Source organism: Lepisosteus platostomus, chromosome 9, assembly GCF_059453375.1.
Source record: "Lepisosteus platostomus isolate fLepPlt1 chromosome 9, fLepPlt1.hap1, whole genome shotgun sequence".
In the NCBI taxonomy this organism is placed as follows: Eukaryota; Metazoa; Chordata; class Actinopteri; order Semionotiformes; family Lepisosteidae; genus Lepisosteus; species Lepisosteus platostomus.
In genome coordinates, this window is record NC_142619.1 from 3,367,080 (window position 1) to 3,387,500 (window position 20,421).

Genomic DNA, 20,421 nt, shown 5'->3' on the forward strand with positions numbered 1-20,421 from the left:
GTGGCCAAGAGTTCTCTTTTGTTAAATTCCCCAAACAATGTCATTTGTTTCTTTTGGTTGTTTTTTTTTTAAATGAGGGGAGAGGTTAAATTTAGCCATGTTGCATAACTCCCAAAGCCTGCTTAATGAAGTTCGGAATAGCTTGCCTTCTCTCACAACAGGGGTAGCGCTTTGAATGCCAAGAGTTCGGAGACTGGGGTTGAGGTGCGTTTTCTAAGCTCTGTAAAAATTCCCAATTAGAAACCGCAGTATGTGTCATGTCATACCCGAGGAACATTCAAACAGTTAAGTCAGTCTTACAGATGCACGTTTGACTACTTCTGAATGAGTAAATCCTGATTTCACGACAGGTGGCACAGTGTTTCGCTTTGCTGGGGCCCTGGGTTCAAATCCTGACCCGGGGTGCTGTCTGGGTGGAGTCTGCGTGTTCTTCTCGTGTTCACGTGGGTTTCCCCCAAGTGTTCCGGTTTCCTCCCTCGGTCCAAAGACGTGCTGGTGGGTGTATTGGCTTCTGAGAAGACTGGCTCTGGTGTTGAGTGTGTGAGGCTGTTCTATAGCGTCTTTTTTTTTATAGAACTGGCTCTGCTCTTTACAGCACGGAGCTCCACTGTCATGCGGGGTCGGATTGTGGTTGTTCGTAGGCCCCCGGGCACTTGCACTCCCAAATGTGCAGAAAGAGGGGGACACACCAGACACACTCCGAACTGTTCTCATGCTAAACCGCGTGATTGATGGATCGAGTCGAGCAACTGTCACTTCAACACTCCTAGTCTCTAGAAGAGCCGCTGGACAGCGTCTGATCGTTGATCTGGAGCACCTGGAGTCCATCGCAGGCCTGTTGTCCCAGCTCGTTTCTCGTCAGTCGCTCGTGTTCCCCTCCTTCGTGGGCCCTTAATAATTTCGTGGGCCCTAGACACTGTGCCTGTGGTGCCTCATGGGAAATCCGGCCCTGGTGTTATGGTTTAGCCTGGTGCGTTTGAACATTTCTCAGGCTCTGTTATGGAAGGCTTATTTCAGTCCCCAAATGGAAGCTTGAAATGATCTAGGGGTGTAGAACGAAGATTTTTCTAGTCAGATTAAAATGCAAAAACATGAATACCTATTTAAATCTGATACAGGGGGGAGACAAAGTGCTGATGCTCTGTCTTTGAGGAAACTACAGTGTTTACGTCTGAATTCCGTTTCTAGAAATGCACAGGTAAACCCGAACTAGTAGATAACTAATGAACGAAGATAAGGGACAGACTGACTTGCCCGGGAAGCCAGATGAATCTTATCTTTGCAGTCAGATAGTCTACAATAGGAACAGAGGAAAGCTGTACTGTTAACATCATAGTAGGCTTAGGATCTGTAGATCGGTTCCAGAACTTTTGTTGGTTGTGGAATAAGCTTATACCCGCACCAGAAGTTCTTTAAAATAAACATGGAAAAAATCCAATTTGACTAATTGCTAAAATCTTAGGCTCTGGCCTTTTATTACGGGTAGGATCTGATTCTGTGACAGGATTTTATTAAGCGGTCGGTCAAAGTTATTAAGCCTTCATGTGTCCTCGCTCTTTGATCTCCTGAGTTTTCTTTGTCAGAACAATCACTTTGGATTAAAAGCTGGTTCAGTCCTCGACGTGCATGTCGCAGTGTTCTGAATTTGTACAGCGCCAAAGTCCTGTTCTCCTGGAGCGCGGTCACATAGCACTTAATTGGTCAAGTTCCAGCACTCCTGTGCTGTTTATTTATGGTGCTAACCGAAGTACGCCGGAGGAGAAGGAAATTAAATCAAGCAATCACAGATTTTCAGAAAACTCAGTGAATGTGGTTAATCAGAGCACAGACCCTCACAGGAGGGCTGGGTCTGTAGGGTGCTGTCTTCAAAGCTAGGTGATAAAGTAAAACTGCCACAAGCATGCAATGAGTGTTTGTGAACAGAGAAATCAGCACTAATGAGATAAGAAAATAGCTCATGTTTGGAAGCTTGTAGATCAAAGGTACAAAGATTCACCGGTCGCAACAAAATGTTCTTTAAAACTGAAAACCAAAGATTCCATACATAAATATCGGCACCAATATATTTTATTAGATGTGCCGAACACTTTGAACACATTCTGAGAGGTTAGAGAGATCTCCGTTGTACGTGGAGACAAGATGCAGGGTCTTCTTGGAACTGCATCCCCCAGAATGCAACGGGGAATGACCTGCCGTTTCTGGTCACCTGACAAAATGGCGGAAGACAATTGGCTGGGTGATGGTTGAAAAACCAGGAAGCTGAAGGTTCCAGCTGGCCGTCCACTGTCTCTCTTGCTCAACAGCAGGCGGTGCGAATAGTTGGTTTGGTCCCTGTCAAGTTCTCGGCTGAGGAAATCTGACTTTTTGGGAGGAATATTCAACAAGTGAATATTCACTGAACTCAGGGGTGATCACATCCGTGTGCTGCTTCCTCTGTACCTTGTAACGTCGAGTGTTTTTAACTGGGACCCTGCTCTCTCTCTGACAGGAGGCCTCCTGTGCCTACGTGCTGATTGTGACGGCGGTCTACTGGGTGTCGGAAGCCGTCCCTCTGGGTGCTGCTGCACTCGTGCCAGCCTTCCTCTACCCACTGTTTGGGGTCCTGAAGTCCAGCGAGGTAAACCTCCCTCCTTTCTGTGTGACTGAGACCCCAGGGCCGCGGGTCAGCAGAGGTCAGCCAGGCACAACACCATCTACACTGATCTACATCTATGTACTTCTGCTCAATGACAGAGCACTGGTCCAGTGTGTATGTCTATGTACTTCTGCAGTCAGGAAGAAGCTCAATGACAGAGCACTGGTCCAGTGCGTATGTCTATGTACTTCTGTGGTCAGTAAGAAGCTCAATGACAGAGCACTGGTCCAGTGCGTATGTCTATGTACTTCTGCAGTCAGGAAGAAGCTCAATGACAGAGCACTGGTCCAGTGTGTATGTCTATGTACTTCTGTGGTCAGTAAGAAACTCAATGACAGAGCACTGGTCCAGTATGTATGTCTATGTACTTCTGTGGTCAGTAAGAAGCTCAATGACAGAGCACTGGTCCAGTGTGTATGTCTATGTACTTCTGCAGTCAGGAAGAAGCTCAATGACAGAGCACTGGTCCAGTGTGTATGTCTATGTACTTCTGTGGTCGGTAAGAAGCTCAATGACAGAGCACTGGTCCAGTGTGTATGTCTATGTACTTCTGCGGTCAGGGAGAAGCTCAATGACAGAGCACTGGTCCAGTGTGCATGTCTATGTACTTCTGCAGTCAGGAAGAAGCTCAATGATGGAGCACTGGTCCAGTGTGTATGTCTATGTACTTCTGTGGTCAGTAAGAAGCTCAATGACAGAGCGCTGAACCAGTGGCAAAGCCGCATTTATATCGTTTGGCCTTGATGGGGAGAGCAAATGCTCTGCTGCCGGACAGGAAGACAGATCAGGTTCAAGGTGCTCTCCAGGCAGAGTATGAGTATGAGCGCATCCTAAACCGCAATGAAAGTCAAATGCAACACAGTAACATGTAAAACCTCCCACTTCCATCACAGAATAGAGGAGATTTCCAGGTCTGCACAGCACCATGTTCTGTGATTCAGAACGAGGCAAGGAGACCTCTGGTGAGGTGAAGCGGCCCTGTGGCTCTGTAGACAAGCAGGCTTGTGAATCCAGCTCTTCTAATCCAATAGAAATATCGCTCTCCACTGCCAGACAGTTTGGGCCACAAATACTACTCACTTGTTAATTCTGCACACAGATCAGGTTGGAACACTCTGTGGTGAAACGTCTGCTGCACAACCTGTACTTATCCACTCGTCAATCACAGTCCCTCAGTCAGTAGAGGGACTAGTGAGCAGGAAGGGCCGCCTCACCTCGCAGTTCTCACTAACTCCCCCTCTCGCCCCCGTGGAGAGACCGTGGTACTGAAGAACCAGTCCTTCGCAGGACACACGGACACACGGACACACGGACACACGGACACACGGACACACGGACACACGGACACACGGACACACGGACACACGGACACACACACACACACACACACACACACACACACACACACACACACACACACACACACACACACACACACACACACACAAAATCGCAATCGCAATCGCACCAGGGGCAATTTCCCCAGAAGCTAACTAACCCACCTGCATGTCTCGGGCCTGTGGGATGAAACCCACGCAAACGCGGGAAAACATGCAAACTCCCCACGGACAGCGCCCCAGGTCCGGAATTGAACCCGGGGCCTCAGCGCTGCAAGGCAGCAAACGCTGACCCCTGAGACACTCTGCCGCCCAACGGGATATCCGTTTCTGTCAATTCAGCGGAATCTCTACAGCAGCACGAGTCAGCGAGTCCAGCCAGTTCGCGTGCTCGGATCGCCGAGTCTTCAAAACAGCTGCTATCGCACACAGATTAGCTCTTCCTGCGGCTCTTCCATTCAGGAAAAAAAACAAAAACAGCCAGACATTGCACTGGCCAGCCTCTTCTGGGACAACGGCAGCCGATCAGGTTGAAACCTGATTGGCACGGATTGATTTCGGTTGCATCCTGCTCGCAGCCCAGGACCAGATAAAGGATATCCTGGGGGAGTATCAAGGGAGACGATGTAATCTCGGGTCAGATAGTGACGAGAGCTCAGTAAGCAGGAGGAAACCATGATTCTTCTCCACCTTTTCACAAACATTCCTCCTTCATTCACCATCTTTAAGCAACGGGTGCTGTTAAAACTCTGAACAAGCCAGCGGATCAATTAAGACATCGATCAGCTTCAGCACACTGGAGCTTTAGAGCTCAGCTGGAACCACAATCGGCAGAGACAGTCTTCCTCCGGGACCAGGGCTGGGAGTTCCCGATCTCGCAGTCCGGGGTCCCGGTGCAAGAGTGATCAGGGTGACGTCACTCTTCAGTGAGTGCGAACCTCGGTTCCAGATCAGCTCCGGGACTCCAGCGAGAGTCTGGGTTACCTGAATAGGTAAGAGATCCTAAGGGGAAACCTGCCCCCACGTGGAGGAATGCAATGGGTTTAGCTAAGAGGTTAGACTATATCTTTGCATCCAGAGACTTGGGGATAGGGAGTGTGTTAACATCTCCCTTTTGGCACTCTGATCATGACATTGTGATGGTTGAGATTACTGGTACTGGTATTAAGTTTGGAAAAGGGTTACCTGAATACAAAGAGAAGGGAAGATGTCAATGCTCTGCAGTACACAGCCGGGATGATATTAGCAAGTGGAATATGAGGGAGAAGTTTGTTTTTTCGAACTCCTCCAGAAATAAAAGTCTCCAAACAGATGTGTGTGTTAATATGGACAAAGCCTTAAGTGGTCCCCTTTGGCAGTTAAAATAACTGAACTTTTTCAGCCCAGTTTATGACAGAGACCTCTTATTAGTAATGACAACCGAGACATGACAATAATAATTAAGAATATCGTCATACCTCATACAGCTCTTCTCCGGCCCCTCCACTCAGAGCTCTTCCCAGGTCAGGGGGAATCCCACTACCGCCACCAGTGTGCAGCCCCACCTGGATGATGCTCCAGTCCTCTCACACACACCAGCTCTCAGTGGGGAGGAGAGCAGAGGGATGGAGCCAGTTCAGAGAGGGGGGTTATTAGGAGGCCCTGATGGGTAAAGGCCAGGGGGGAAATTTGGCCAGGACACTGGGGTAACACCCCTACTCTTGTCGAGAGACACCCCGGGGTTTTTAATGACCACAGAGAGTCAGGACCTCGGTTTGACGTCTCATCCGAAGGACGGCGCCTGTTTACAGTCTAGTGTCCCCGTCACTACACTGGGGCATGAGGACCCACATGAGCCGCAGGGTGAGCGCCCCCTGCTGGCCCCACTCACACCTCTCCCAGCAGCAGCCTCAGCTTTCCCAGGAGTCTCCCCTCCAGGTACTGGCCAGGCTCCCACCTGCTGGGCTCCAGTGGGGGGGGGGGGACCCGGCTTGTTGGGGTGGGTCAACGCCTGCCTCAGAGGTGGGCCGATCACAGCGACCTTGCCAGGCGAAGGAGCAGACGTGTGACATACCGGCGCGCCCCGCCAGTGAAAGGGAGCTGTGCGGGGCTCCCGTCCCGCGCTGACGGCTTTCTTCTCCCTCTCTCCGGCCCCCCCCAGGTGGCGGCGGAGTACTGCAAGGACACCACCCTGCTGCTCATCGGGGTCATCTGCCTGGCGGCCTCCATCGAGAAGTGGAACCTGCACAAGCGCATCGCCCTGCGGATGGTCATGATCGCAGGGGCCAAGCCGGGCATGTGGGTAACCCAGCGCCTCGCCTGTCGGGGGGTGGGGGTGGGGGTGGGTGTGGGTTTGTGTGTGGGGGGGTGGGGGTGGATGGGTGGGTGTGGTTGTGTGGGATTGTGTGTGGGTTTGTGTGTGGGGGTGCGGGTGTGTGTGTGTTTGGGTGTGTGTGGGTGTGATGGGTGGGGGTGATTGTGTGGGATTGTGTGTGGGGGTGTGTGGGTGGGGGTGGATGGGTGGGTGTGGTAGTGTGGGTTTCTGTGTGGGTGTGTGCGGGTGTGTTTGGGTGTGGGTGTGTGGGTGTGGGTGTGGGTGTTTGGGTGTGGGGGGGGTGGTCTCGTCCGCTAGGGGAAATACACACCGTTTGTCTCAGAGAAATCAAAGCCTGGAGACACTGACAAACTGCTCCAAGACTCGCGGACGCCTCAGAAAGGCCACTCTATAGAAGTGAAACAGACCCAGGTGTCACATTCGTTATCCAGCAGTCTATCCATTTTCTGACACCTTCATCCAGTTCAGGGTCACGGGAGAGCCAGGGCCTATCCCAGCAATGGGCACAAGGCAGCGTACACCTTGGGTGGGACACCAGTCCATCACAGGACACACAGACACACACTCACACCAGGGCCAGTCCATCACAGGACACACACACACACAGACACACACTCACACCAGGGCCAGTCCATCACAGGACCCACACACACACACTCACACCAGGGCCAGTCCATCACAGGACCCACACACACACACTCACACCAGGGCCAGTCCATCGCAGGACACACACACACACACACACACACACACACACACACACACACACACACACACACACACCAGGGCCAGTCCATCGCAGGACACACACACACACACACACACACACACACACACACACACACACACACCAGGGCCAGTCCATCGCAGGACACACACACACACACACACACACACACACACACACACACACACACACACACACACACAAACACACACACACCAGGGCCAGTCCATCGCAGGACACACACACACACTCACACCAGGGCCAGTCCATCGCAGGACACACACACACACTCAAACACTCACACCAGGGCCAGTCCATCGCAGGACACACAAACACACACTCACACCAGGGCCAGTCTTCCCAGAAATCAGTTTACCCACCAGCATGTCTCCGGACTGTGGGAAGAAAACCGGAGCGCCCCAGGTCCGGAACTCAACCCAGGGCCCCAGCGCTTACGTCATTGAAGTCAAGGAATACAACCACATGAACAGCCCAGCTGGCTGCGTCCCACGGTTGATCCCACTCAGTGGCGCCTCCTCCTCCTCCTCCTCCTCTTCCTCCCTCATTGCCGAGTGTCTGCCTCCCTGCCCGCAGGCTGGTGCTGGGTTTCATGTGCTGCACGGTCTTCCTCTCCATGTGGCTCAGCAACACCTCCACCACAGCCATGGTGATGCCCATCGCGGAGGCTGTCCTGCAGCAGCTCATCAGCACGGGCGTGGCCGACGCGGACGAGGAGTCCGAGACCGTCGACACCCAAGACGACGACGGCGGCGGCGGTAGGTAGACATTCGGGCCCGCAGGTCTCCCGGCGGGAAGCGGGCTCCTGACTCTCGCGCTCGTGTCGTGCTTTCCTGGATGCTCCCACCCTCCACTCGGGGAGGGCAGGAGGAATCCCACCGCCGCCACCAATGTGGCGGATGGACGCTGCGGAATGCGGAAAACTTTCTTTTTTGGGGAGGGGCGGGGATTAGGGGGGGAAAATCCCGTACGTTTTAAAAAATATCCGAGCGTTCCTCCCAAACGGAGATTTAAGGAGCAGACAGGAGGACGTGTGCCGCAAAATCCAGGGTGCATGGTAATCCTACCCCCTCCTCCACCTCTCCTCGTGAGTTAAGTAGCGGGGTTGAACCAGATTCAAGGAGACGAGGCGTGATTCGTGCAGGGAGCTATATTGGTTTAAATCAGTGGTTCCCAGTACTGGTCCTGGTGAAACCCCCCACACACCTACTGGTTCTCACCCCCTCTCACCTTCGTTAGATAATCAAAGCCTTAATTGAGCTAAGAATTTGTTTCGATTGAATATTGGTATTTTGCTTCTAGTCACACGTTAGGGATTTTATCTCGCTTACAGGATGTATTGGTTTAAGCTCCAACATGTTTAAGGGCTGAGAACCGACGGGTCAAATGAATCGGACGCTGGTTAAGTCAGCGAAAGGGTTTGATGGTGTAGCTGAGGGCTGGACTGGACCAGAAACCAGCAGGTGTGTGTGTGTGTGGGTCACCAGCACCAGCACTGGGAACCCCCTGCTGTAAACTGTAGTTCACACACTATAATGTGATCATTGCAGCTCCCACTGTCTGGTCTGTATGGAACAGCATACTGAAAATATTTAGGAAAATATGAAATATGATTCCCCAAAATGTGGCTAATATCCTTTAAAAAGGGAATTGGTGCTATGTTGTTTAGGATGTATTATATAGAGACAAATTTGAAGCTGTATGTGGATTTGATGAACATGTGGGCGTAGATCCGTTCTGAGTTTTATTGTACACTAGATAATCTGAAACTCTGTATTGAATTTGTTCCAGACAAGGAAGACAATCTTGAGAGAAACCAATCAGAACTCCTCTTTCTCAGAGAAAGGTAAGAAAAACACATACTGTACTGTGAACAATAAGCAGAAGGGCACTGGGGTCCTTCACTGAAGGGGCAGTAGGAAAGTTTTGTTCAGACCCGCCTTGCCTTGAAAGAAACTGGGGGTGTCATCTTTGATATTGTCTGTGCTTCATGTCTGCAGTTCAAAATTTAATTCCCATCAGTTTCCATTTGTCTGGGAATAAGTCCGCCTGGTTGACTTGGGGTCAATGTCTTTGAGGATTTTGCATACTTAGATCAGACTAAAGAGACTCGGTTCCTCCAGCCTGTCGGTGTGGGACACTCCCTTCAGACTGAAGAGACTCAGTTCCTATAGCCTGTTGGTGTGGGACACTCCCTTCAGACTAAAGAGACTCAGTTCCACCAGCCTGTCTGTGTGGGACACTCCCTTCAGACTGAAGAGACTCAGTTCCTCCAGCCTGTTGGTGTGGGACACTCCCTTCAGACTGAAGAGACTCAGTTCCTATAGCCTGTCGGTGTGGGACACTCCCTTCAGACTAAAGAGACTCAGTTCCTCCAGCCTGTCGGTGTGGGACACTCCCTTCAGACTGAAGAGACTCAGTTCCTCCAGCCTGTCTGTGTGGGACACTCCCTTCAGACTGAAGAGACTCAGTTCCTCCAGCCTGTTGGTGTGGGACACTCCCTTCAGACTGAAGAGACTCAGTTCCTATAGCCTGTTGGTGTGGGACACTCCCTTCAGACTAAAGAGTCTCAGTTCCTCCAGCCTGTCGGTGTGGGACACTCCCTTCAGACTGAAGAGACTCAGTTCCTATAGCCTGTTGGTGTGGGACACTCCCTTCAGACTAAAGAGACTCAGTTCCACCAGCCTGTCGGTGTGGGACACTCCCTTCAGACTGAAGAGACTCAGTTCCTCCAGCCTGTGGGTGGGGGACACTCCCTTCAGACTGAAGAGACTCAGTTCCTCCAGCCTGTCGGTGTGGGACACTCCCTTCAGACTGAAGAGACTCAGTTCCTCCAGCCTGTGGGTGGGGGACACTCCCTTCAGACTGAAGAGACTCAGTTCCTATAGCCTGTCGGTGTGGGACACTCCCTTCAGACTGAAGAGACTCAGGTCCTATAGCCTGTTGGTGTGGGACACTCCCTTCAGACTGAAGAGACTCAGTTCCTCCAGCCTGTCTGTGTGGGACACTCCCTTCAGACTGAAGAGACTCAGTTCCTCCACCCTGTCGGTGGGGGACACTCCCTTCAGACTGAAGAGACTCAGTTCCTCCAGCCTGTGGGTGGGGGACACTCCCTTCAGACAGAAGAGACTCAGTTCCTCCAGCATGTGGGTGGGGGACACTCCCTTCAGACTGAAGAGACTCAGTTCCTCCAGCCTGTGGGTGGGGGACACTCCCTTCAGACTGAAGAGACTCAGTTCCTCCAGCCTGTCGGTGGGGGACACTCCCTTCAGACTGAAGAGACTCAGTTCCTCCAGCCTGTTGGTGGGGGACACTCCCTTCAGACTGAAGAGACTCAGTTCCTCCAGCCTGTCGGTGGGGGACACTCCCTTCAGACTGAAGAGACTCAGTTCCTCCAGCCTGTGGGTGGGGGACACTCCCTTCAGACTGAAGAGACTCAGTTCCTCCAGCCTGTGGGTGGGGGACACTCCCTTCAGACTGAAGAGACTCAGTTCCTCCAGCCTGTGGGTGGGGGACACTCCCTTCAGACTGAAGAGACTCAGTTCCTCCAGCCTGTGGGTGGGGGACACTCCCTTCAGACTGAAGAGACTCAGTTCCTCCAGCCTGTCGGTGTGGGACACTCCCTTCAGACTGAAGAGACTCAGTTCCTATAGCCTGTCGGTGTGGGACACTCCCTTCAGACTGAAGAGACTCAGTTCCTCCAGCCTGTCGGTGTGGGACACTCCCTTCAGACTGAAGAGACTCAGTTCCTCCAGCCTGTCTGTGTGGGACACTCCCTTCAGACTGAAGAGACTCAGTTCCTCCACCCTGTCGGTGGGGGACACTCCCTTCAGACTGAAGAGACTCAGTTCCTCCAGCCTGTGGGTGGGGGACACTCCCTTCAGACAGAAGAGACTCAGTTCCTCCAGCATGTGGGTGGGGGACACTCCCTTCAGACTGAAGAGACTCAGTTCCTCCAGCCTGTGGGTGGGGGACACTCCCTTCAGACTGAAGAGACTCAGTTCCTCCAGCCTGTCGGTGGGGGACACCCCCTTCAGACTGAAGAGACTCAGTTCCTCCAGCCTGTCGGTGGGGGACACCCCCTTCAGACTAAAGAGACTCAGTTCCACCAGCCTGTCTGTGTGGGACACTCCCTTCAGACTGAAGAGACTCAGTTCCTCCAGCCTGTCACGCCATTGTTATTATGAAGTGATAATTCCTCTCATTAAACCTTTACTAACCTTTTTGTTAATAGATTCTTATTCATTGGGTTTTATTTATGTTTTTTCTGCAGCTGTACTAAGACGGAACACCTCGCGTTGTCAGAGGTAAGAGGGAGGTTCTCCAGCTGGTATTTTTAACTGAACAGTATGCAGTAAGCAGTTGTGTGAAACAGCACTGCAAATATCAAGTTCACACGATTATTTTGATCTTTTTAGAAACCTGGCTGTGTGGTTTGCAAGCAGTCTTTTCAAAAGGACATATTTGCAAGATTTTAATTTTAATTTTGCATTATTTCAGAACCCAGGCACAGAGCCCAAGTTTTAGACTTCTTCCAGCATTACACAATAACACAGCTCAATATTACAGAACTTTTACCTGTTTCACAGAGCCCAAAGCTTTGTTAACTTTTCAATACTGCAGTATTCGGTGGGGAAAGAAACAAGAATCACACCACACTGAAAAACCCATCCATTGTCTGATCACTTCATCCACATCATCGAGGGAGCCAGAGTCTGCCCTGGCAAGCAACTGAAACAAGGCAGGATACACCCTGGACAGGACACCAGTCCATCACAGGACACACACACACAATCATACCAGGGCCAGTCCATCACAGGACACACACAGACACAGATACATTCACACCAGGGCCAGTCCATCACAGGACACACACACACTCTCACACCAGGGCCAGTCCAACACAGGACACACACACACACTCACACCAGGGCCAGTCCAACACAGGACACACACACACACTCACACCAGGGCCAGTCCAACACAGGACACACACACACACTCACACCAGGGCCAGTCCATCACAGGACACACACAAACACACACACACTCACACCAGGGCCAGTCCATCACAGGACACACACACACTCTCACACCAGGGCCAGTCCAACACAGGACACACACACACACACACACACACACACACACACACACACACACACACACACACACACACACACACACACACACACTCACACCAGGACCAGTCCACCACAGGACACACACCCCCAGCATGTCTTTGGACTGTGGGAGGAAACCAGAGCACCCAGAGGAAACCCACACGAAAAGGGGGAGAACATGCAGACTCCACACAGACAGCACCCCAGGTCCGGAATTGAACCCGGGACCCCCAGCGCTGGGGGGGGGGGTGCCAGTCACTCTGGGGAAAAAAAACAGAGAAGGAGAAAGCACAATAGATTGACTGTCCATCCTACAAGGCTCCTCACCCAACGTGTTGTGCAATTTCCTCTTATTTTCCACGTAGATGTAACCTCTTGCTGTTTGACGGCTTGCACCGGTTTAGCAGCACAGATCGATATTTGTCCTGATAAAGGGTTGGATTTTTGAGACGGTGGTGGGGGTTGGGGTTGTTCTGTTCAAACTGCCTGCAGGTGCTAATCCGCCTTCCCTGACTGTGTGATCGATGTGCAGGAGCTGAACCGCCTGGCTCTGAAACAGTGCCCCGGCGAGGCCTGTCAGAAAGACACCAACGGCTACCTGCCTCAGGTAATCTTTCACTCCCCACGAGACGACCTGAAACCCAGCGGTGAATTGGTGACTGACATGAAAGGGGAGAAATCATGTAGAGCTCTTTTTTTCTGAACGGTAGGACAAATAAATACTGTGAACACACCAGGAAAGTCTTCTTCAGCCCGCCTGGGTTTGGTAAGCGATTGATTATAATTGCTTACACTTATTTAGTGCTTTTCTGGACCCTCAACTCCGAGCTCTTCCCAGGTCAGGGGGAATCCCACTATCCCCACCAGTGTGCAGCCCCACCTGGATGATGCTCCAGTCCTCTCACACACACCAGCTCTCAGTGGGGAGGAGAGCAGAGGGATGGAGCCAGTTCAGAGAGGGGGGTTATTAGGAGGCCATGAGGGGTAAAGGCCAGGGGGGGAAATTTGGCCAGGACACTGGGGTAACACCCCTACTCTTGTCGAGAGACACCCTGGGATTGTTAATGACCACGGAGAGTCAGGACGTCTCATCCGAAGGACGGCGCCTGTTTACAGTCTAGTGTCCCCGTCACTATACTGGGGCATGAGGACCCACACAGACCGCAGGGTGAGCGCCCCCTGCTGGCCCCACTCACACCTCTCCCAGCAGCAGCCTCCGCCTTCCCAGGAGTCTCCCCTCCAGGTACTGGCCAGGCTCACACCTGCTGGACTCCAGTGGGGGGGGGGGGCTGCCAGCTGGGAGTGAATTCGGGAAGACCCCGGAGGCCCAGATGGCAAGAGCGATCGTTTGCAGAGGCACAGAGAGCGGGAGAGGAAATACGATTCCGAGCCCTTGAACTTCCTGTTGAGATGTCGGAGCAGACTGAAGCCCGCGGGGGTCGTGGCCGATGTATTGACGCGCCGGTGCCGTCCCTCTTAGGTGGAGATTTTCATACCCGAGCCCCAGAAAGCTCCGGAGAAGACAGCACCTCGGTACCCAACCAAGAGAGACCACATGATCTGCAAGTGTCTGTCCTTGAGCATCACCTACGCCGCCACCATCGGGGGGCTGATCACCATCACCGGCACCTCGACCAACCTCATCTTTGCAGAGCAGTTCAACAGGTAATCATTCTTACACCTCTATAGCACCTGTCTGGACCCTCCACTCAGAGCTCTTCCCAGGTCAGGGGGAATCCCACTTCCACCACCAGTGTGCAGCCCCACCTGGATGATGCTCCAGTCCTCTCCCACACACCAGCTCTCAGTGGGGAGGAGAGCAGAGGGATGAAGCCAGTTCAGAGAGGGGGGTTATTAGGAGGCCATGAGGAGTAAAGTCCAGGGGAAAATTTGGCCAGGACACTGGGGTAACACCCCTACTCTTCTCGAGAGACACCCTGGGGTTTTTAATGCCCACAGAGAGTCAGGACCTCGGTTTTACATCTCATCCAAAGGATGGCGCCTGTTTACAGTCTAGTGTCCCCGTCACTATACTGGGGCATGAGGACCCACACAGACCGCAGGGTGAGCGCCCCCTGCTGGCCCCCACTCACACCTCTCCCAGCAACAGCCTCAGCTTTCCCAGGAGTCTCCCCTCCAGGTACTGACCAGGCTCCCACCTGCTGAGCTCCAGTAGGGGGGCTGCCAGCTGGGAGCTGCAGGGGGACCCGGCTGCTGGTACCTGCTGCAGAGTCAATCAGACAGCGGGTCACATTTAGCTCATCAAGGGAAAAGGCCAGTTAGCTATCTTCAGCGTCTGCAGTTTCCAGCAGCCAAGTAGTATATTAAGAGACACCCTCTCGTCTTTGATCACAGCCTTGTGGTGATCAAAGGGATGGGCAGACGATTATCAGTAGCTCATTTTCGGGAGCACAGCAATATTGGCAATCGTTTCCGTGCACAGTCCTATCAGTGAGTGATAACCAACAAAAAAAAACAGTCAGCATTTCTTTTTTTCGTGGAAGGGTCTTGATTACCTGGTCCCAGGGCAGGGGAATGTGTAGTTATCAGGTTGCAAACTCTGCGGGGAGATACCGGCCGAGTCTACTCAGCTGCACTTTGGTCAGAGAAAAAAAAAGATCTGTTTGCGGCCAGGTCTGTTGCGAGTGGTCAGTGTTTCCTTCCATTTCGAACAAATCTGATGCCCTTTTTTTACCCAGACAAAAGCGCAGCTCGCAGGAGCTAAACAGCCCTCCCCGATTTGCACCGCCTTACCCTCGGGGAATTCAAAATCGATCTTTCTCAATGAAGCCCCAGAGACAGGACATTGATTTTCTGTTCGCCCTCCTTGTTTTTAAATAGCTGAGTTTTGTTTTTCTCTCTCATGTGGCGAGCTGACATGAGGCCCTTCTGATAGGCACGCTCTTGTTGTTAAAGCTCAGAAAGATGCCATTTCCTGCTCTTTGGATCTGCTGAGTGTCAGTGTTGATACCTAGAGAAATCCAATACGTCCTGCTCTTGCAAAGCTTGGGGTTACGGTGCATTCAGTTATTCAGCCATTTTCTAGCTGCGTTATTCAGTACAGAATTGCAGGGCAGCCGGAGTCTATCCCAGCAAGCAATGGGCACAAGGCAGGGTGCACCCTGGGCAGGACACCAGTCCATCACAGGACACACACTCACACCAGGGCCAGTCCATCACAGGACACACACAGAGACATACACACTCACACCAGGGCCAGTCCATCACAGGACACACACACACACACACTCACACCAGGGCCAGTCCATCACAGGACACACACACACACACACTCACTCCAGGGCCAGTCCATCACAGGACACACACACACACACACTCACTCCAGGGCCAGTCCATCACAGGACACACACAGACACACACACACTCACTCCAGGGCCAGTCCATCACAGGACACACACAGACACACACACTCACACCAGGGCCAGTACATCACAGGACACACACAGAGACATACACACACACTCACACCATGGCCAGTCCATCACAGGACACACACACACACTCACTCCAGGGCCAGTCCATCACAGGACACACACAGACACACACACTCACTCCAGGGCCAGTCCATCACAGGACACACACAGACACACACACTCACTCCAGGGCCAGTACATCACAGGACACACACAGACACACACTCACACCAGGGCCAGTCCATCACAGGACACACACAGACACACACACTCACTCCAGGGCCAGTCCATCACAGGACACACACACACACTCACACCAGGGCCAGTCCATCACAGGACACACACACACACACTCACACCAGGGCCAGTTTTCCTAGAAGCCAATTAATCTCCCAGCCTGTCTCTGGACTGTGGGAGGAAAGCAGAGCACCAGGAGGAAACCCACAAGAACCTGAGGAGAACATGCAAACTCCACACAGACAGCACCCCGGGAATTCAAGTCCCAATGCTGCTAGGAGACAACGCCACCCACTGCTCCTCAGTGCCGCCACATTCTAAATGCGAAACGCCGCTAGTGTAAAACTTTTATTCAGTAACTAAAGCTGGTTTACTGTTTCCCCCTTCTGGCTAAGTGTTGCATTGTTGCACGGTCTTTTTCAGCTCATGATTGATCCACGACGGTAGACTTGATTTTTATTTGCTGATAAGATACATAAGATACATGCTCCCCCCTGATTGTTCCACCTCTCCCCCCCAGCCGCTACCCTGAAGCCAAAGTGATCAACTTCGGGACCTGGTTCATCTTCAGTCTGCCCATCTCCCTGGTGATGCTGTTCCTGACCTGGCTCTGGCTGCACTGCTTGTTCCTGGGCTGCAAGTGAGTGGAGAACCTCTTTATCTGGGGTCCAGTGGGGCTCTGCAGTTGGAGAACCGGCCCAGCAGAACCCCCACTGCTGCATGGAGATGGAAAGTTTCGTTATTGGGGTGCAGTCGGGCTCGGCAGTCTGAGAAACGGCCCAGCAGACCCTCATTATTGTTTCATTATTGGGGTGTAGAGGGGGTCTGCAGTCTGCAAAGCGGGCTAGGAGGAGCCCACAGCCTTGGGTTAGTGTAGAGTTTCATTGTCGGGGAGCAATGGGGTTCTGCAGTCTGAAAATAGGTCACAGGACCCCAAATCATCTCCCAAAATGAATTGTCCAGAAAACACGGCACTTCTGGTACTTCGGAGGAAGTGGTGATGATGATGATGATGATGTGTTATGGTGTGTTAACTTTCTATCTCCATCTTCATCGGGCGATGCAGATGGAAATTCCCCAAACACCTGCTGCCTCCTCTGGTTTGTGCTAGGTGTTGTGTAGCCTTTTTTTTCTGCCACTTGTGTGTTCTTCTCCTGCGTGTCTGTTGCCTCCTTCACCTTCCCGTCCACCGGTGTGACCCCCCATTTCTGCCCCCCCGATCTTCCCGCCCTGCAGCTTCAGAGAGACCTGCTCCCTCAGCAAGAAGCGCAAGACCCGCCGGGAGGAGCTGTCGGAGAGACGCATCCAGGAGGAGTACGAGAAGCTCGGCCCGGTCAGGTGGGTCAGGATTACGAGAAGCTCGGCCCGGTCAGGTGGGTCAGGAGTATGAGAAGCTGGGTCCGGTCAGGTGGGTCGGGATTACGAGTAGCTCGGCCCGGTCAGGTGGGTCAGGAGTATGAGAAACTGGGTCCGGTCAGGTGGGTCAGGATTACCAGAAGCTCAGCCTGGTCAGGTGGGTCAGGAGTATGAGAAGCTGGATACGGTCAGGTGGGTCGGGATTACGAGAAGATCGGCCCGGTCAGGTGGGTCAGGAGTATGAGAAACTGGGTCCGGTCAGGTGGGTCAGGATTACAAGTAGCTCGGCCCGGTCAGGTGGGTCAGGAGTATGAGAAACTGGGTCCGGTCAGGTGGGTCAGGATTACGAGAAGCTCGGCCCGGTCAGGTGGGTCAGGAGTATGAGAAACTGGGTCCGGTCAGGTGGGTCAGGATTACCAGAAGCTCAGCCTGGTCAGGTGGGTCAGGAGTATGAGAAGCTGGATACGGTCAGGTGGGTCAGGATTACGAGAAGATCGGCCCGGTCAGGTGGGTCAGGAGGATGAGAAGCTGGATACGGTCAGGTGGGTCAGGATTACAAGTAGCTCGGCCCGGTCAGGTGGGTCAGGAGTATGAGAAACTGGGTCCGGTCAGGTGGGTCAGGATTACGAGTAGCTCAGCCCGGTCAGGTGGGTCAGGAGTATGAGAAACTGGGTCCGGTCAGGTGGGTCAGGATTACGAGAAGCTCAGCCCGGTCAGGTGGGTCAGGAGTATGAGAAGCTGGATACGGTCAGGTGGGTCAGGATTACGAGAAGATCGGCCCGGTCAGGTGGGTCAGGAGTATGAGAAACTGGGTCCGGTCAGGTGGGTCAGGATTACGAGTAGCTCGGCCCGGTCAGGTGGGTCAGGAGTATGAGAAGCTGGGTCCGGTCAGGTGGGTCAGGATTACGAGTAGCTCGGCCCAGTCAGGTGGGTCAGGATTATGAGAAGCTGGGTCCAGTCAGGTGGGTCAGGATTACGAGAACCTCAGCCTGGTCAAGTGGGTCAGGATTAAGAGAAACCAGGTCTGGTCAGGTGGGTGAGGATTACGAGAAGTTGGGTCCTGTCAGGTGGGTCAGGACTACTAGAAGGCGGGTGCAGTCATTCTGGGTCAGGGTAGAATTTTAGGAGCTGTTTCATGGGATCTTAATGACTCCATACAGTCATGACTAGGGTTTAACATCTCATCCAGATATGGCCTCTCCTACAGTACCAATGTCACCTGACACCATACGGGTTATCACTCTGTGATCATGCAAATAAAAAACTGAAAGGGCGGGGTCAAAGGTCAAAGAAAAGACTGAAATCTGCAATGTGCAAGAAGAGTTTATCTGCACGAGCTCCCCAGACTGTGGTCCATAATATCTCAGAAGCAAGACACTCGTTCCTGAACAAGTATCTTGTAAAGCCAGACAGAGCTGTCCTGCTGTCGCCTGGTGCCTCTGGCCTGGGAATATAGGTTTCAGGACAGAATGGCCACTATAATCTCGACTCCTTCTCCTTTATACACACAGTATGCAGCAGCGGTCTGCAAACGCAGTGGCAAACAACAGCACCAGGAATGAAAGTGGTGCTTTCCTGTCGTACAACGTAGAATCATCTGCCATTTTTAAGCAAATGGGATTAAACCAGCTCTGTGATAATGCAGAAATATGTTTTATTATAACACAAAAAGCACATGTTGTGGTAATGCAGTTTTGGAAAACTGGTCCCAGGTGATTTGAGAGCAGTCCAGTGCAGCAGACGTCACTCGGGACAGAGCACTGTGAGTCGGGGATCGGGATGCAGGGCTGTAGGTCCAAGATCTGGATGGAAGACTGTAAATCCGGGATTGGAATAGAGTGCTGTCAATTCGGGATCGGCAGGGAGGACTGTAAATCTGGGATCTGGATAGAATGCTGTGAGTCTGGGATCAGGATGGAGGGCTGTAAATCCGGGATTGGGATAGATGGCTGTTAGTTTGGCATCAGGATGGAGGGCAGTAAATCTGAGCTGTTAGTCTTTGGATGGTGGTCTGTCAGTCGGGGATTGGGATTAAAGCACTATGAGTCCAGGATCACGATTAGAACACAGTTAGTCCGGGATCATGAAAGAGGTCCGGGATCGGGGCGGAGGGCTGTAGGTCCGGGATCGGGAGGGATCTGGATGAATCGGGGGGTGGAGGGCTGTAGGTCCGGGATCGGGATGGATCTGGATGAATCGGGGGGTGGAGGGCTGTAGGTCTGGGATCGGGAGGGATCTGGATGAATCGGGGGGCGGAGGGCTGTAGGTCTGGGATCGGGAGGGATCTGGCTGAATCGGGGGGTGGAGGGCTGTAGGTCCGGGATCGGGAGGGATCTGGATGAATCGGGGGGGTGGAGGCCTGTCCCAGACAGTACCCCCCCTTCACAGCCACATGTGCTGCGTGACCCGGGACGCCTCCGCCTGCCCGTCCCCGCCGGCCTTCCTCTTCCTCTCCGCTCTGCTCCCCGGAGCGGGGGGCCGGTTCTCGGCGCTGGCGCCCCCCCGGGGCGGAGTCCGGAGGAAGTCGGCTATCAGGGAGAAGGCCAGCTGGCCGTAGGCGGTGTAGTCGCTGACGGCCCACCTTCCCAGCACCTCCTCCTCCTCCTCCTCTTCCTCCTCCGCGTAGCCCACAGGGGAGAAGACGCGCAGAAACTCCCGGCCTCCGTACTGCACCGACACCCACTCTTCATCCAGGATGCCCCCCAGGGAGGGATGGGGGTCTTCCCCCTCCTCCTGCTCCTCCCCCTCGCGGGGGGCTCCCTGCCCAGGCGCCCCCTCGTATCCGGCCATGCCTGGCGCGCTCAGGGAGAACCGCACGGGGTGGGAGGGGCCGAAGGACAGCGGGAGCCGCCTCCACCTCCCGGGAAACCGGGCCCCCCCCTCCCCGCTCACCCCCGGGACCGGGGCCCCCTCGGAGGCCCCCGGGGGCCGGCGGCCGGGCAGGGGCAGCGGGCGGAGGCGGAGCGTCCCAGCATGCAGCAGCGGGGCGCGGCGGGGGGCGGCCCCGGCGGTCAGGCCCCGGTGGAGCGCCGGCAGGCTGAGAGCCAGGGACCTCAGCTGGTCCCCCGTCAGGGGCCGCGGCTCCGCACTGGAGACGCGCACCAGGAGCGCGGCTCTCTCCCCAGCTCGGGCGGGCGGGAGGGCGCCTGTCGCGGGGGGAGGAAACAAACAGAAATGGAATGGAAAAATGGAAAATTCATCTGGCCATTTTCTTAACAGTTTAGCCAGTCAGGGGTTGGAGGG

General features: G+C 53.5%; 2 protein-coding genes and 1 long non-coding RNA gene across 3 annotated transcripts in view; 1 reads left to right on the forward strand and 2 right to left on the reverse strand.

Annotated features, from left to right (window-relative positions):
- LOC148654406 (uncharacterized) overlaps positions 1–20,421 on the reverse strand; it is a 127,180-nt gene that overhangs the window by 63,617 nt on the left and 43,142 nt on the right. The window lies entirely within an intron of this gene.
- slc13a4 (solute carrier family 13 member 4) overlaps positions 1–20,421 on the forward strand; it is a 42,541-nt gene that overhangs the window by 9,494 nt on the left and 12,626 nt on the right. Inside the window, exons 2-10 of the mRNA XM_088646476.1 lie at positions 2,489–2,617; positions 6,113–6,249; positions 7,608–7,789; positions 8,823–8,877; positions 11,305–11,338; positions 12,684–12,758; positions 13,632–13,816; positions 16,343–16,462; positions 17,059–17,160. Coding sequence (XP_088502602.1) covers positions 2,489–2,617; positions 6,113–6,249; positions 7,608–7,789; positions 8,823–8,877; positions 11,305–11,338; positions 12,684–12,758; positions 13,632–13,816; positions 16,343–16,462; positions 17,059–17,160 — 1,019 coding nt within the window. The remainder of the gene's footprint in view (positions 1–2,488; positions 2,618–6,112; positions 6,250–7,607; positions 7,790–8,822; positions 8,878–11,304; positions 11,339–12,683; positions 12,759–13,631; positions 13,817–16,342; positions 16,463–17,058; positions 17,161–20,421) is intronic.
- LOC148654411 (uncharacterized) overlaps positions 19,561–20,421 on the reverse strand; it is a 2,106-nt gene continuing 1,245 nt past the window's right edge. The window contains exon 2 of the mRNA XM_088646542.1: positions 19,561–20,324. Coding sequence (XP_088502668.1) covers positions 19,561–20,324 — 764 coding nt within the window. The remainder of the gene's footprint in view (positions 20,325–20,421) is intronic.